The 17,721-nt window shown below is 37.2% G+C and overlaps 1 protein-coding gene across 1 annotated transcript in view; it reads right to left on the bottom strand.

Annotated features, from left to right (window-relative positions):
* CHM (CHM Rab escort protein) overlaps positions 1 to 17,721 on the bottom strand; it is a 195,883-nt gene that overhangs the window by 135,832 nt on the left and 42,330 nt on the right. Inside the window, exons 3-4 of the mRNA XM_082864245.1 lie at positions 5,678 to 5,750; positions 3,235 to 3,359 (exon numbers count right to left, since the gene is read on the bottom strand). Coding sequence (XP_082720371.1) covers positions 3,235 to 3,359; positions 5,678 to 5,750 — 198 coding nt within the window. The remainder of the gene's footprint in view (positions 1 to 3,234; positions 3,360 to 5,677; positions 5,751 to 17,721) is intronic.

The following is a 17,721-nucleotide window of genomic DNA, read 5'->3' on the forward strand; positions in this document are numbered from 1 at the left end:
TGGCTTCTCTTTGTTGCTGAGCACAGGCTCTAGGTGCATGGGCTTCAGTAGTTGTGGCACGTGGGCTCAGCAGTTGTGGCTCTAGAGCACTGGCTCAGTAGTTGTGGCGCATGGGCTTAGTTGCTCTGCAGCATGTGGGATCTTCCCAGACCAGGGCTCGAAACCGCATCCCCTGCATTGGCAGGTGGATTCTTAACCACTGTGCCACCAGGGAATTCCTCTAATCAGTTTTAATATTCATCTTTCTAAAGTGTATTTCAAATACCCCCACCTTTTCAAGTGGAGTAGAGAGAACATAATTTAACTTTTTCCTGAAGACATCGGGATAGAATTATGATCATCAATTGTTATACTGTGCTATAATACAGTGATGTCTTTGAGGGATCCTGATTCAAAGCCATTTGCCCCTACACTAAATGGCCCAAAGCCTGCTCTCAGCTTGCTGATTCTGTCTACTTTTCCTCTGTTACTCTATCAACTAACACATAAAACAGCAGCATGTTGGAGCCCATAGGGACTTCTGAGATGACCTAGTCCAAGAGGACATCTTTTGCTCAGTATCATACAGTAAGTTGAATCATAAAGGCAGGAGTATAACCCTGGTCTCAGTGTGGTTCTCAGTGTGCCTGCCTCCAGCAGACACCCCTTTCCTATTTGCCGCTTTAAACTACTATAGTAGGAAAACCAGAAAATAGGGTTGTCAGAAATATGTATTCAACAAGGATTCTGATTTAAGCCAGTGGGTCCTGGGTGATGAATTCTCATATAAAGTAAATCTCTGTGACAGGTATTTTGGCCCTAGCCCTTTTCATATAATGCCAAGTTTGTGGTCATGATCCAAAAGGTTAAGGATGCCATAGTCTGGCTGGGGCTAAGAAAGGTACTGTTATTCCTGTTTACTCATGTTTGTAGCACTTATTATAGACAAGTAGATTTTCTGTACATTCCCCCACTGGATGCTCTCAGGGCTCATCCTGCTTACTATGGCATTAATAACTAGCTACCCTTTCCAAGTAAATGAAGACATATAGAACATTATCCCAGTTCACCTCTTGTTCCAACCTCTAATGGGCAATGAAAATATACAGCAGAGTCCTACTTCTCTGTTTTAAAACAAACCTTCCACCACCAATCTTTTATCACTTTGAGAAGTTCCAAAAATGAAACTGAAGAGATCAGAAATAAAAAACGAGATGATTTCCTCTGCACTCAAAATGTGTCATTTCAGTCACCAGAAACCATAAACACTAATTGTCATGAAGCATAGAGAAATCAAAGGCCTTGAAATAGCAAAAGTACCTCTCAAAGGGCCTGAGTGTGACTGTCACTATATTCTAGTCAAGTAGTATTCATGGACACACAAGAAAGTTACCAAATATTTATTCCTGGTTTCATTAAAGCATATGAATTTTCACTTGAGATCACCTTCTGTTCTAGATCTGTCTACGCTGGGTCTAAACAATATCAGAGAGTTATACCTTTCCATACTGAATGCCATTTAGCATTATGCAAATTATAATCTGTATCTGATATTTCAAAGGCTGTCCTTTTGCAGAAAATCATAGAAAATTAACTATGTATTAATGGCAGAAAATGCTAGTCACCTGACAGATATGAATATAGGTTAAGAAATCAACCACAGGTTCCCCAACTTTTCACGGGCTCAGGTCACGCTTACCACTGTACCACAGCAAGGATATGTATGACAGTACACGTCCTGAAAAATTTCTAGTATCTTGGATTTTAAGTTTTAATTACTATTAAAGAGTTTGACAGTCTGATTTCTAAAACCCTCAACTCCATAACTCCATAACAGTTGAACTGAACTATGTAATTGTTACCTTTCAGCCCATCAACCATGTCATCTGAAAAAATAAACTATTCCAATTGTTTTAAAACAATGAATTCTTTCACTCAGAAGGAGACACTGAAAACATTACTTTCCCCCCACTTCTCTCTGGATTTACAAAAATATGCCCCCAGATGTCATGGCCACTCAATTTGATTTCTTTAATTCAAAATTATAATTTTCCATTTTGCTACACTGACTGTTATCTAAGAGTTAGAAGAACACTGAATTAGGATTAAAAAACCCTGGGCTTTAATCTTGGACTCCACCACTATCTAGCTTAGGTATGGCCTTGATATTTATCAAGCTATGTGACCTTCAGCAAATTAAACTCTTTGAGCTCCACTGAGGACTCTGTGAAAAATCTAATACTATGTGCTCTATCCTAGCACAGGACCATTGTAAGGATCAAATAAGATAATGTATTTAAAAGAGCTCACGGGACTTCCCTGGAGGTCCAGTGGTTAAGACTCCGTGCTTCCACTGCAAGGGGTGTGGGTTCGATCCCTGGTCTGGGAACTAAGATCCCACATACCACGCAGTGCGGCCAAAAAAATTTTTTTTAATAAAAAGTAAAAATAAAAGAGCTCAGTAAATTATAAGTCATTAATATATTATCTAAACAGAGAAAACTGAAAGTTTTATTTTTTTCTTCCACAACTGAAAGTTTTATGTTTTTCTTCCACAAAAGTTTTATTGTGATATAATTGACATAACGGCACTGTATAAGTTTAAGGCATACAGCATAATGATTTGATTTACATACATCATGAAGTGATTATCACAATAAGTTTAGTGAACATTCATCATCTCATACAGATACAAAATTAAAGAAATAGAAAAAATATTTTTCCTTGTGATGAGAACTCTTAGGATTGACTCTTAACAACTTGCGTATATAACACACAGCAGTGTTCATTATATTAATCATGTTGTACATGACATCCCTAGTACTTATTTATCTTATAACTGGAAGTTTGTAACTTTTGACTGCCTTCATCCAATCCTCCCCGCACCCTGCCACCACCACCACCAACCCCCACCCCCGTCTCTGGTAACCACAAATCTGATCTCTTTTTCTATGAGTTTGTTGGTTTTTGAAGTTTAATTGCGACAACACTGATGGACCTAGAGGGTATTATGCTAAATAAAATAAGTCAGATAAAGACGAGTACTACATGGTATCGCTTATATGTGGAATCTAAAAAATAATACAAATGAACAAACCTAACAAAACTAATGTTACATTTTAAAAAATGCAAACCAGCATATCAAGTAGACTTGTAGCAACCAGTGCCATATAAATTCTTACTGCTGGCTTCTTCTGAAGACATGTGAATAAGAAGTCATGAACATAGTTTATTGTAAATAAATAATTTTCATACCTGGCATAACAAAACACTTCCACATGTTGAATGGTTTTGTCTTTCCTGCTAAGAGCAATAGCTTCTTCATTTTCAAGGATCTTCTCTTGCCACAGTGGGCATTCATTTACAATATCACTGTTTTCCTAAACAATATACAGATAAGAAATTGTAATTAAATTGGGTACTCTGAACCTCTACTTTTCTGATAAAATTTATACCTTTCTAAATTCATGCTTTGTCTCTCATCACATCAAAAGGCACATATTACTTATTAATAATAAAGTTTTACATTTTGTTGTTAAAAAAGCAGGCCCAAAATTACTTCATTCTGCTTACTTTCAGATTTTTGAAGGTTGGTCATTAGCTGTGTCAAATTTTGATTATATGTAAAAGTATTTTTGAAAAGTACTCAGCCCAATATAACTAAGGACTTTATAATAATCGACCTGAATATTTTATATTTAGAAATATAATAAAAACAAGAATGTATAACAAAGTATATAAACTCTCACTAAGGACTGAAAGTGGTCCTTTAAGTTTTTCAATAATTCCTAATTATATTTTATGGAGAAAGTTATATGATACAATATTTGAATACAGGGGATTTTTGAAGATGTCAAGATAAACCTTTTCCAAAGGTCAAGGATCAATTTTTAATCTGTTTAAAATTTTAATCCACTTGTTACCCATCTCTCAGAGAGAAAAATTTTTTAACGTATTATATATACTCAACAAACTAGTAGTGAAATATAACTACAGTAGGCTTTGTTTTAAGTAAATTCACCTCAGAAAATTTCTAAAGTTACAGATTTCATAAAGTAGGGCAATAATTATTTTTAAAAGGCTGCACTGTCCTGAATTTAATATTTTAAGCTGAAGAAAAGTAGTGGCAGATGGCTCTTATTATCAAGTGTAATTATTAGACAGCATTAAACATCCCAACATAAATAGAAGAGGAGGTGAAGTACGGGAACTTTGAACATATAGACAGGGGTTAACAGCCTGAAAAAAGAACTATGGACCAGGGACAGAGAGTGAAGGGAAAAAGGATATGGTGACAGAGTCAAGATGTTGGAGTAAAAGAAGCATTAAAATAAAAGGAACATCTACAAAAATATTTTGTTTTAATAAATCTAACCCATTACCAAAGTTTATTTTTTAAAAATCCCTTCACTCACCAAAAATTTTCCATTCAGACAATTAGGGTATTTTTGTTGCTGTTGTTCTGAGAATCTAGACTAAATTTTTGCATGGAAGTACTGAATATGACTCAACATGAGGTGATCCTCACACACACTTCCCAAGGATAAGGTTCAAAAAAGGGTTTCTGATCAACATAAAATATTTGAGGCATATTCATTTAAACAGTTAAATGAATCTATTTATAACATTTACTTTCTTGATTCATACATAGTTTGAGTCATTATATGAAATGTTACTTTACAAATATTGCTTGTTTCTCCACACTCTCATTTCATACAATAATAAGATTCAAACTGAATCTTCAGTGTATCTTCAATGTCAATGTCTTTGTCATCACTACACTTTTTGAGTCATATATACCATTAAATCAATCAAGAAAACTAAAATGCTTAGCTTGGTACATGGTAAGTGCTTAGTTAAGTCTTAGCTGTATTATTCTTAGTTAACTGAATACAATTTTCTAGAGTCTATCATCCTCCTTTCCCAAATGTCTGAACCCTTTTGAGATACAGCAGTTTCTGATTCTATGTATGATGCTCTCAGTAGGAATTCCATTTCAAGCCACATGCACCATTTACATAAAATTAGGACAGTTTTTTTAATGTCTCATAAAAACTGGTAAACTGCATGACAATCAACTCCCCGTGTTAAACGTACGCTGTAAATGATCTCTAAAAACTTCTTTACAATGATATCCAACAGTTGTAGTAGTGAGATCCTACCCTTAGGGAAAAAAATTACTAAATTTATATTGTTTCTTTCCTTGCATTTTGTTTTTACTGTCAGGTATGATTCTGTCAGGTGACTTCTATAAATATGTAAAACCACCAATGACTGAGATCATTTCAAATTAATGTATCTTCCCCAAACACTTAGGTTTTTTTCCAAAACATACTAACTGAAAGAACAACTAGTAATATGTGAGATTTTATAAGGACTGAAATATTTTTTCTGAAAGACTGGGAGAAAAAAAATCTTGCCTGATATTTGGGCGTACAGAGTAATTAGCAAACGGTATGAAACATATATGATTTATTCTTCAGCCAATGTTATCTGTTTATACTTAAAAAGTGAAATCTATATTTTAGAGGTATTGGAAAAATATTAGCTGAAAAGGTGACTGCACAGTTTTTGTTAAATAAGTAAATAAGTTATCAATCCTATATTACAGAGGAAACTTAGTGTCTTCTTCAATGCAGGGTTATTACGTGACACAAAATATAACCTAGTAGATTAAAAAATCAGATAAGAACTTTACCTGGTGTTCCTTTAGCCAGGACAACAGTCCTGAAAAGCTAAAACTGGCCCAGTTTCCTCCATAGTAGCTTCTTCTGTAACAATAAAAAATAAGAGTAAAGAAAAGGGTATAAAAAAATCAAGTCACTGATCTTCATCCCATGTCATTTTCAACATTGCTACCCCAGAGTTCAAAAGCACACATAATAGGGATGCTGAGATTAGAGGAGACAGTAGAACAAAATAAATAGAAGTGGGCCTTTCAGATCTCAAAGTCAACTTTTCATTGTATAAGGAGTTAAAAGATCGCTTTGGCCTCCTTAGAGCTTTCAGCACTGATCAAGTGCCACTGGATCATGTGATTGTGAGCATCCTGATATGGTCACTGAGCAGTACATTTGTTTTAACATAAACAAATCTCACTCCTGGGTTAATAAAAATGGCTGGGAAGAAAATCTTGGTAGATCTCAAAGAAAGCCACTGGAAAAAACTGCTAAGTTTTCCACAAGCAGTAAATATCCACTGCTAGCACCGCCACCAAACCCATCTCCCATGCCTGAATAAATTTTGTATATACACATATATAATTGGCTACTCGAGATCTGCTGGAAGGCCCTGTGCCATTCTAAGCCTTCAGGGCCACAAATAAAAGTAGATCCTGGGACACAGTCATTCACATCAAGACTTCTGTGATAAGTATAACAACAACAATATTTCCACTGGTAACTGGGTAAACTATTCTTCACTCCACAGTCCTGTGAAGATCACTCCATTTTAGAGAACCCAGAGGTCTCCTAGCTAGGATCAGGTAAACCTTGTAGACACTGGACTTCTGATTAACTTCTGTAAGTAGCAGACTTTTGGCAACCAGAACTCTCAGCACTACACACAGGGCTTCCCAATCCTTGCAAAACTCATCACGTTATACTGATTCTTTGTATGATGAGCCCCAAAGTACACTCAAACCCACCTACAATATCTACTCTAATTCTGAGAGATTCTTGGTTTTGTTTACATTTTTGCTTCTCTGTATCCTTCTCTAATGAAATAAAAATCTATAAAAGGTCTTTTTTAAACAAAAACTAAAACCTTTAAGATGATATCTAAAATTACTCATCCATAATGCTACTGGATATCCTCTAAAAATTCTGATAGATTTCTCCTCAATCAACTCTTGGTTGGTCTCAAGAACAGTCAGTTTTTAGGCTCAAATATTTTACCAAAAATCACTGCTTGCTCTAACAGAGAAAATGGTTAAACTGAACACCTTTGAAAGTAGGTCTATTAATACAGATCACTACTTTACTTATAATCTGATAATTCTCTTGGGGATGATGCAAATTCCTACACTATCCAGATCTCTACAGAGCTTTAAAATTTAGGAAAAATTTCAGCTATACTAACAATTCTAGGTGTTGGAATCAAGGAAGCCTAGAAGCTATGATCCCTTGGATCAGAGACAACAGTGGAAGGAGAAGGTGGGTAATAGCCAGTATAGAGAAGGAGGGAAAAGAGAGGGATGTTAGAGTTTTCCCATAGCAAATTTATACTCTCCTCTCCCTTGCCTGAGAATAATACACTTCTGCCATCCCTTCCCATCCTCTAAATATATCACTCAACAAAACTATAAAATATCCTGAGTGTTGAAAAAAATAACCCTGAAGCAGTGATAAAAACCACTGTCTTTAAATTTTTTGTTGAGATATTTAGATTTCTTTTAAGCCACCATAAGGTCCTAAATGAGAAGCTCTGACTACTGGGTGAAAGCTTCAAGACCTAAATAAAATTTTTTAAGGGCTACATCAATTTATAACTAGTAAATATATATCAGAAATCTGACAATCAGGGTAGACAAAGACTTCTCAGACAGGACACAGAAAGCAATAAAAACTATCGATAGATGGGGGAATTGGGAAGATGGCGGAAGAGTAAGACACAGAGATCACCTTCCTCCCCACAGATACACCAGAAATACATCTACACGTGGAACAATTTCTACAGAACACCTACTGAACGCTGGCAGAAGACCTCAGACCTCCCAAAACGCAAGAAACTCCCCACGTACCTGGGTAGGGCAAAAGAAAAAAGAAAAAACTGAGACAAAAGAATAGGGACGGCACCTGCACCAGTGGGAGGGAGCTGTGAAGGAGGAAAGGTTTCCACACGCTAGGAAGCCCCTTCGGGGGCGGAGACTGCGGGTGGCGCAGGGGGGGAAGCTTCGGAGGCGCGGAGGAGAACACAGCAACAGGGGTGTGGAGGGCAAAGCAGCGTGATTCCTGCACAGAGGATCAGTGCGGACCGGCACTCACCAGCCCAAGAGGCTGGTCCGCTCGCCAACTGGGGCGGGCGGGGCTGGGGCCTGAGGCTCCAGCTTTGGTCAGAGCGCAGGGAAAGGACTGCGGTTGGCGGTGTGAACACAGCCTGCAGGGGGTTAGTGCACCTCGGCTAGCCAGGAGGAAGTCCGGGAAAAAGTCTGGACCTGCCTAAGAGGCAAGAGACCTTTTCTTCCCTCTTTGTTTCCTGATGCGCGAGGAGAGGGGATTAAGAGTGCTGCTTAAAGGAGCTACAGAGTTGGGCGCGAGCTGCGACTAACAGCGCGGACCCCAGAGACGGGCATGAGAGGCTAAGGCTGCTGCTGCTGCCACCAAGAAGCCTGTGTGTGAGCACAGGTCACTCTCCACACCTCCGCTCCCGGGAACTTCTGCAGCCTGCCACTGCCAGGGTCCCGCGATCCTGGGACAACTTCCACGGGACACCACACGGCGCTCCTCCGGCTGCTGCAACATCACACCGTCCTCTGCCGCCATAGGCTCGCCCCGCACTCCGTGCCCCTCCCTCCCCTCCCCGGCCTGAGTGAGCCAGAGTCCCTGAAGCAGCAGATACTTTAACCCCATCCTATCTGAGCGAAGAACAGACGCCCTCTGGCGACGTACATGCAGAGGCAGGGCCAAATCCAAAGCTGAGCCCCCGGAGCTGTACTAACGAAGAAGAAAAAGGGAAATCTCTCCCAGCAGCCTCAGAAGCAGCAGATGAAAGGTCCACAATCAACTTCACGTACCCTGCATCTGTGGAATACATGAATAAACAACGAATCATCCCAAATTGAGGAGGTGGAATTTGAGAGCAAGATTTACTATTTTTGCCCCTTCTCCTCTTTCTGTGAGTGTGTATGTGTATACTTCTGTGTGAAATTTTGTCTGTATAGCTTTGCTGTCACCATTTGTCCTAGGGTTCTATCCGTCCGTTTTTTTTTATTTTTTAAAAAAAAAATCTTAATTATTTTAATAACTATTTTATTTTCTTACTTTATGCTATTTTATCCTCTTTCCTTTCTTTCTTTTCTTTCCTTCTTCCTTCCTTCCTTACTTCCTTGCTTTCTCTCTGTCTCTCTTTCTCCCTTTTCTTTCTTTTCCTTTTCTTTTTCTTTCTTTCTTTCTCTCTCTCTCTTTCTCCCCTTCCTTCCTTCCTTCCTTCCTTCCTCCCTCCCTCCTTTGTTTACTTCTTGCCTTTTCTTTCTTTCTTTCTTTCTTTCTTTCTACATTTTCTCCCTTTTATTCTGAGACATGTGGATGAAAGGCTCTTGATGCTGCAGACAGGAGTCAGTGCTGTGCCTCTCAGGTGGGAGAGCCAACTTCAGGACACTGGTCCACAAGAGACCTCCCAGCTCCACATAATAACAAATGGCAAAAATCTCCCACAGATCTCCATCTCAACACCAGCACCCAGCTTCACTCAACGACCAGCAAGCTACAGAACTGGACACCCTATGCCAAACAACTAGCAAGACAGGAACACAACCCCACCCATTAGCAGAGAGGCTGCATAAAATCATAATAAGTCCACAGACGCCCCAACACACACCACCAGACGTGGACTGCGCACAAGAAAGACAATATCCAGCCGCATCCACCAGAACACAGGTACTAGTCCCCTCCACCAGAAAGCCTACACAACCCACTGAAACATTAGCCACTGGGGACAGACACCAAAAACAACGGGAACTACGAACCTGCAGCCTGCAAAAAGGAGACCCGAAACACAGTAAGATAAGCAAAATGAGAAGACAGAAAATCACACAGCCGATGAAGGAGCAAGATAAAAACCCACCAGACCTAACAAATGAAGAGGAAATAGGCAGTCTACCTAAAAAAGAACTCAGAATAATGATAGTAAAGACGACCCAAAATCTTGGAAATAGAATAGACAAAACGCCAAAAACATGTAACAAGGACCTAGAAGTAAAGATGAAACTACCAATGATGAACAACACAATAAATGAAATTAAAAATACTGTAGAAGGATTCAATAGCAGAATAACTGAGCCAGAAGAACGGATAAGTGACCCGGAAGATAAACTAGTGGAAATAACTACTGCAGGGAAGAATAAAGAAAAAACAATGAAAATAACTGAGGACAGTCTCAGAGACCTCTGGGACAACATTAAACACACCAACATTCGAATTATAGGGGTTCTAGAAGAAGAAGAGAAAAAGAAAGGGACTGAGAAAATACTTGAAGAGATTATAGTTGAAAACTTCCCTAATATGGGAAAGGAAATAGTTAATCAAGTCCAGGAAGCACAGAGAGTCCCATACAGGATAAATCCAAGGAGAAACACGGCAAGACACATATTAATCAAATTGTCAAAAATTAAATACAAAGAAAACATATTAAAAGCAGCAAGGGAAAAACAACAAATAACACACAAGGGAATCCCGATAAGGTTAAGAGCTGATCTTTCAGCAGAATCTCTGCAAGCCAGAAGGGACTGACAGGACATATTTAAAGTGATGAAGGAAAAAAACCTACAACCAAGATTACTCTACCCAGCAAGGAACTCATTCTGATTTGTGGGAGAAATTAAAACCTTTACAGACAAGCTAAAGCTGAGAGAGTTCAGCAGCACAAAACCAGCTTTATAACAAACGCTAAACGACCTTCTCAAGGCAAGAAACACAAGAGAAGGAAAAGACCTACAATAACAAACCGAAAGCAATTAAAATGGGGATAGGAACATACATATCGATAATTACCTTAAATGTAAATGGATTAAATGCTCCCACCAAAAGACACAGACTGGCTGAATGGATATAAAAACAAGACCCATATACATGCTGTCTACAAGAGACCCACTTCAGACCTAGAATCACATACAGACTGAAAGTGAGAGGATGGAAAAAGATATTCCATGCAAATGGAAACCAAAAGAAAGATGGAGTAGTAATTCTCATATCAGACAAAATAGACTTTAAAATAAAGACTATAAGAAGAGACAAAGATACATATATAACGATCAAGGGATCAATCCAAGAAGAAGATATAACAATTGTAAATATTTATGCACCCAACATAGGAGCACCTCAATACATAACGCAAATACAAACAGCCATAAAAGGGGAAATTGAAAGTAACATATTCATAGTAGGGGACATTAACACCCCACTTTCACCCATGGACAGATCATCGAAAATGAAAATAAATAAGGAAACACAAGCTTTAAATGATACATTAAACAAGATGAACTTAATTAATATTTATAGGACATTACATCCAAAAATAAGAGAATACACATTTTTCTCAAGTGCTCATGGAACATTCTCCAGGATAGATCATACCTTGGGTCACAAATCAAGCCTTGGTAAATTTAATAAAAATGAAATTGTATCCAGTATCTTTTCTGACCACAACGCTATGAGACTAGACATCAATTACAGGAGAAGACCTGTAAAAAACACAAACACATGGAGATTAAACAATACACTACTTAATAACGAAGTGATCACTGAAGAAGTCAAAGAGTAAATAAAAAAAAAAACCTAGAAACAAATCACAATGAAGACACAACGACCCAAAACCTATGGGATGTAGCAAAAGCAGTTCTAAGAGGGAAGTTTATAGCAATACAATCCCACTTTATGAAACAGGAAACATCTCGTATAAACAACCTAAACTTGCACATAAAGCAGTTAGAGAAAAAAGATCAAAGGAACCCCAAAGATAGCAGAAGTAAAGTAATCATAAAGATCAGATCAGAAATAAATGAAAAAGAAATGAAGGAAACGATAGCAAAGATCAATAAACCTAAAAGCTGGTTCTTTGAGAAGATAAACAAAATAGATAAACCATTAGCCAGATTCATCAAGAAAAAAAGGGAGAAGACTGAAATCAATACAATTAGAAATGAAAAAGGAGACGTAAAACTGACACTGCAGAAATACAAAAGATCATGAGAGATTACTACAAGCAATTCTATGCCAATACAACGGACAACCTGGAAGAAATGGACAAATTCGTAGAAATGCACAACCTCCAAGACTGAATCAGGAAGAAATAGAAAATATGAACAGACCAATAACAAGCACTGAAATTGAAACTGTGATTAAAAATCTTCCAACAAACAAAAGCCCAGGACCAGATCACTTCACAGGCGAATTCTATCAAACATTTAGAAAAGAGCTAACAGCTATCCTTCTCAAACTCTTCCAAAATATAGCAGAGGGAGGAACACTCCCAAACTCATTCTACAAGGCCACCATCACCCTGATACCAAAACCAGACAAGGATGTCACAAAGAAAGAAAACTACAGGCCAATATCACTGATGAACATAGATGCAGAAATCCTCAACAAAATACTAGCAAACAGAATCCAACAGCACATTAACAGGATCATACACCATGATCAAGTGGGGTTTATTCCAGGAATGCAAGGATTCTTCAATATACACAAGTCAATCAACGTGATACACCATATTAACAAATTGAAGAAAAAAACCATGATCATCTCAATAGATGCAGAGAAAGCTCTCAACAAAATTCAACACCCATTTATGATAAAAAAAGCCCTGCAGAAAGTAGGCACAGAGGGAACTTTCCTCAACAAAATAAAGGCCATATATGACAAACCCAGCCAACATCATCCTCAATGGTGAAAAAACTGAAAGCATTTCCACTAAGATCAGGAATAAGACATGGTTGCCCACTCTCACCACTCTTATTCAACATAGTTTTGGAAGTTTCAGTCACAGCAATCAGAGAACAAAATGAAATAAAAGGAATCCAAAGCGGAAAAGAAGAAGTAAAGCTGTCACTGTTTGCAGATGACATGATACTATACACAGAGAATCCTAAAGATGCTAGCAGAAATTAATGCACAGAAATCTCTGGCATTCCTATACACTAATGATGAAAAATCTGAAAGTGAAAGAAAGAAAACACTCCCATTTACCATTGCAGCCAAAAGAATAAAATATCTAGGAATAAACCTACCTAAGAAGACAAAAGACCTGTATGCAGAAAATTATAAGACACTGATGAAAGAAATTAAAGATGATACAAATAGATGGAGAGATATACCATGTTCTTGGATTGGAAGAATCAACATTGTGAAAACGACTCTACTACCCAAAGCAATCCACAGATTCAATGCAATCCCTATCAAACTACCACTGGCATTTTTCACAGAATTAGAACAAAAAATTTCACAATTTGTATGGAAACACAAAAGACTCCGAATAGTCAAAGCAATCTTGAGAACGAAAAATGGAGCTGGAGGAATCAGGCTCCCCGAGTTCAGACTATACTACAAAGCTACAGTAATCAAGACAGTATGGTACTGGCACAAAAACAGAAATATAGATCAATGGAACAGGATGAAAGCCCAGAGATAAACCCACACACATATGGTCACCTCATCTTTGATAAAGGAGGCAAGAATATACAGTAGAGAAAAGACAGCCTCTTCAATAAGTGGTGCCGGGAAAACTGGACAGCTATGTGTGTAAGAATGAAATTAGAACACTCCGTAACACCATACACAAAAGTAAGCTCAAAATGGATTAGAAACCTAAATGTAAGGCCAGAAACTATCAAACTCTTCGAGGAAAACATAGGCAGAACACTATGACATAAATCACAGCAAGATCCTTTTTGACCCACCTCCCAGAGAAACGGAAACAAAACCAAAAATAAACAAATGGGACCTAATGAAACTCAAAGCTTTTGCACAGCAAAGGAAACCATAAACAAGACCAAAAGAAAACCCTCAGAATGGGAGAAAATATTTGCAAATGAAGCAACTGAAAAAGGATTAATCTCCAAAATTTACAAGCAGTTCATGCAGCTCAATAACAAAAAAACAAACAACCCAATCCAAAAATGGGCAGAAGACCTAAATAGACATTTCTCCAAATAAGATATACAGACTGCCAACAAACACATGAAAGAATGCTCAACATCATTAATCATTAGAGAAATGCAAATCAAAACTACAATGAGATGTCATCTCACACCAGTCAGAATGGCCATCATCAAAAAATCTAGAAACAATAAATGCTGGAGAGGGTGTGGAGAAAAGGGAACACTCTTGCACTGCTGGTGGGAATGTGAATTGGTACAGCCACTATGGAGAACAGTACGGAGGTTCCTTAAAAAACTACAAATAGAACTACCATACGACCCAGCAATCCCACTATTGGGCATATACCCTGACAAAACCATAATTCAAAAAGAGTCATGTACCAAAATGTTCATTGCAGCTCTATTTACAATAGCCCGGAGATGGAAACAACCTAAGTGCCCATCATCGGATGAATGGATAAAGAAGATGTGGCACATATATACAATGGAATATTACTCAGCCATAAAACGAAACGAAATTGAGCTATTTGTAATGAGGTGGATGGACCTAGTGTCTGTCATACAGAGTGAAGTAAGTCAGAAAGAGAAAGACAAATACCGTATGCTAACACATATATATAGAATTTAGCAAAAAGAAATGTCATTAAGAACCTAGGGGTAAGACAGGAATAAAGACACAGACCTACTACAGAATGGACTTGAGGATATGGGGAGGGAGAAGAGTAAGCTGTGAAAAAGCGAGAGAGAGGCATGGACATATGTACACTACCAAATGTAAAATAGATAGCTAGTGGGAAGCAGCCGTATAGCACAAGGAGATCAGCTTGGTGCTTTGTGACCACCTAGAGGGGTGGGATAGGGAGGGTGGGAGGGAGGGAGATGCAAGAGGGATGAGAGATGGGAACATATATATATGTATAACTGATTCACCTTGTTATAAAGCAGAAACTAGCACACCGTTGTAAAGCAATTATACTCCAATAAAGATGTAAATTAATTAATTAATTGATTGATTAAATTTAAAAAAGAACAATGTACATACCTTAACTGAACAGTATTTTATTGCTAAACACTGCTAATCATCATTTGAGCTTTCAGCATGTCACAATCTTTTGGCTGTCATAACATCAAAGATCACTGATCACAGATCACCGTAACAAATACAATAATGATGAAAAAGTTTGAAATATTGTGAGAATTGCCAAAATGTGACACAGAGACACCAAGTGAGCCAATGCTGTTGGAAAAATGGCACCAATGGGCTTGCTTGACACAGGGTTGTCACACACCTTCAGTTTGTAAAAAACACAGTATCTGTGAAAGCGAAGTGCAATAAAACAAGGTCTGCCTGTAGTATTTTAGACAGCATGAGATTTACAGCAAGAAAAACCTTAAGCCTCCATGCACTCTTGCCAGCTTTTTGATCTTGGCCAGTTACTCTACAGAGCTTGGAATACTGCCTGGGGTGTAGGAAGTACTGTGCAGTGTTAGCTATTAATGTCATTATTTCCAAATAATAGTATTTATTGGATCAATTACTCCTGGGAAATGCCACACTCTAGAATGGCATTCAAGGACCTCTGGAAAAAAAAAAACTATCGATAAACTAGAATTCATCAAAATGAAAAACCTTTCCACAAAATACGTCATTTTAAAAAATGAATGGGCTAGGCAAAGTAGGAGAAATATTCACAAAACATATCTGACAAAGGACTGGTATCCAGGATATAAAGAACTCTTTCAACTTAAAAATAAGACAAATATGCAAATTTTAAAGTGGGCAAAGGGTTTGAACAGACATTTCACAAAGGAAGATAGATGTGGTTAATGAACATATGAAAAGGTGTTCAACATCATTAGTCATTGGGTAAATATACATTAAAATAAGCATTAAAAATGAATATGAGATACCGCTACACATACACCAGAATAGTTAAAATGAAAAAGACTTACAAGACCAGGTGTTGGTGTGGATGGCCAGAATGCTCACACATTTTGGTGGGAATAAAAAATGATACAAATACTTTGGAAAACTGTCAGGCAGTTTCTTACAAAACTAAACATATACCAACCCTGTGACCCAGTAATTCCATTCCTAGGTATTTACACACAAGGAAAGCATATGTTCACAAAAGAGCTGTACAAGTTTTTTCATAGCATCTTTATTCATCAATAGCTCCAAACTGGTAATGATTCAAATATCCATCAATAGGAGACTACATAAATAAGCTGTGGTATATCCATATGATGGATACTATTCACTAATGAAAAGGAATAAACTACTGATACAAATATAACAACGTCAATGAATTTCAAAAAACGTTATGCTAAGTGAAAGAAGCTTTGTTCCAAAAGAGTGCACTCTCCATGATTCCTTTTATATGAAGCTCTGGAACAAGCTAAATTAATTGATCTGTGGTGAAAAACATCCTAAGAGTGGTTGCCTTTGAGGGTGGGAATGAGGGCAGGAATTGACTTTGAAGGGGCGTGAGGAAACTTTCTGGAGCGATGGCAATGTTCTTTATCTTGATAAGGTTCTTAGTTACACAAGTGTATGCATTTGCTAAAACTTATTAAGTGGTACACTTAAGATCTGTGCATTTGCTTGCAATTTTATCTCAAAAAAAGAACCATAAATAACTAGTTAATGATACGCATGAAGTGTTCCAGACTGAAGGTACTGGACATGTACAACTTACTCTGAAATGCATAAAACAGTAAGATGGAATGATAGATGGATAGAAAAATCAGTAAATGTATAATTACATAATAAAGCAAATACAGCAAAATGTTAGTGGTAGAATCTAGGTAGGGGAAACACAGCTGTTCACAGTGCAATTTTCTCAACTTTTCTGTGTATGTTTGAAAATTATCATAATAAAATTTTAGAAAAACAAAAGTAATCTAACGTGAGTTTTCAAACACTGACCACAATGTGCCAATTTCCAAGATATTTTCTGCTATTATTAAAAGTCTTAAAAAGCTCTAAGAAGGGCCATCTTTCTGTTTCTTTCCATTATTAAATGACCTGAGGTCAGTTCATGGTCAAATTCTATTTTTCTCCCCTATACTTGGTCATATGGTTTTTGACAGAGCTAATTGGTTCTAGTATTTTTCCATGCAGCTCCTATTTTCAACTTTTCCTGTTGATGTGCTCTTAACATCAGCATCTGGTGATCTCATCCAATTATGTATGTAAAAGGTGAAACATGGTTTTCATTACTGTGGTCTTTCTGACAAAAGAGGGTAACATAATTATTAATAAACTCACTATAAAACCAAAGCAGATTTTGACTAAATTCATTTCGGTATTTGCATGGTTCTAAATATTGTTTACAATACCCTAAAGAAAAAGCCAAAGAATTTAGGTGTCAAAATCATGACAAAAAGAAAAATAAAAAATCAATACAACATTGTAATATGCTCTCTAGAACATTATTGCAAATATTTTCTTAAATTTTATCTTTAAAGATATAGCTTCAGAATTCTGACATTCAAATTCAATTATAAAATACTATTTCTATAGTCCTTAAAACTGTTTCTGTAATGAATAACAAGGCTAAGTTACTGGTTTTGTTTTTAAAACCATAGATACAATTTATTTTAAGGACAAAGTGAGAACTTCCTGACTGAGGAAAAAGGGGAATGGAACATTTTCTGCCAATTTTGTGTCACATCTGTCTCTGTACATCAAGTAAAGGAAAAAGTAGTTTATGATGAAGGACGACGTTTATCTCTATTGCCAGGAACACTATTTTATATGATGAAAAAGACTTCCTTAAAACTAGAGTTTATCTGTGAAACTAGAGAGTGAGCATTCACAGTATTTAAACAGCAAACATAAAACTATTATCTAAAGCCCTCTCAAGTTTCATGATGGAAAAGTGACCTATAATTTTCAGCTAGAACAGTAAAAATCACAAACAGAC

Source organism: Leucopleurus acutus (genome assembly GCF_964270905.1).
Source record: "Leucopleurus acutus genome assembly, chromosome: X".
Taxonomy (NCBI): domain Eukaryota; kingdom Metazoa; phylum Chordata; class Mammalia; order Artiodactyla; family Delphinidae; genus Leucopleurus; species Leucopleurus acutus.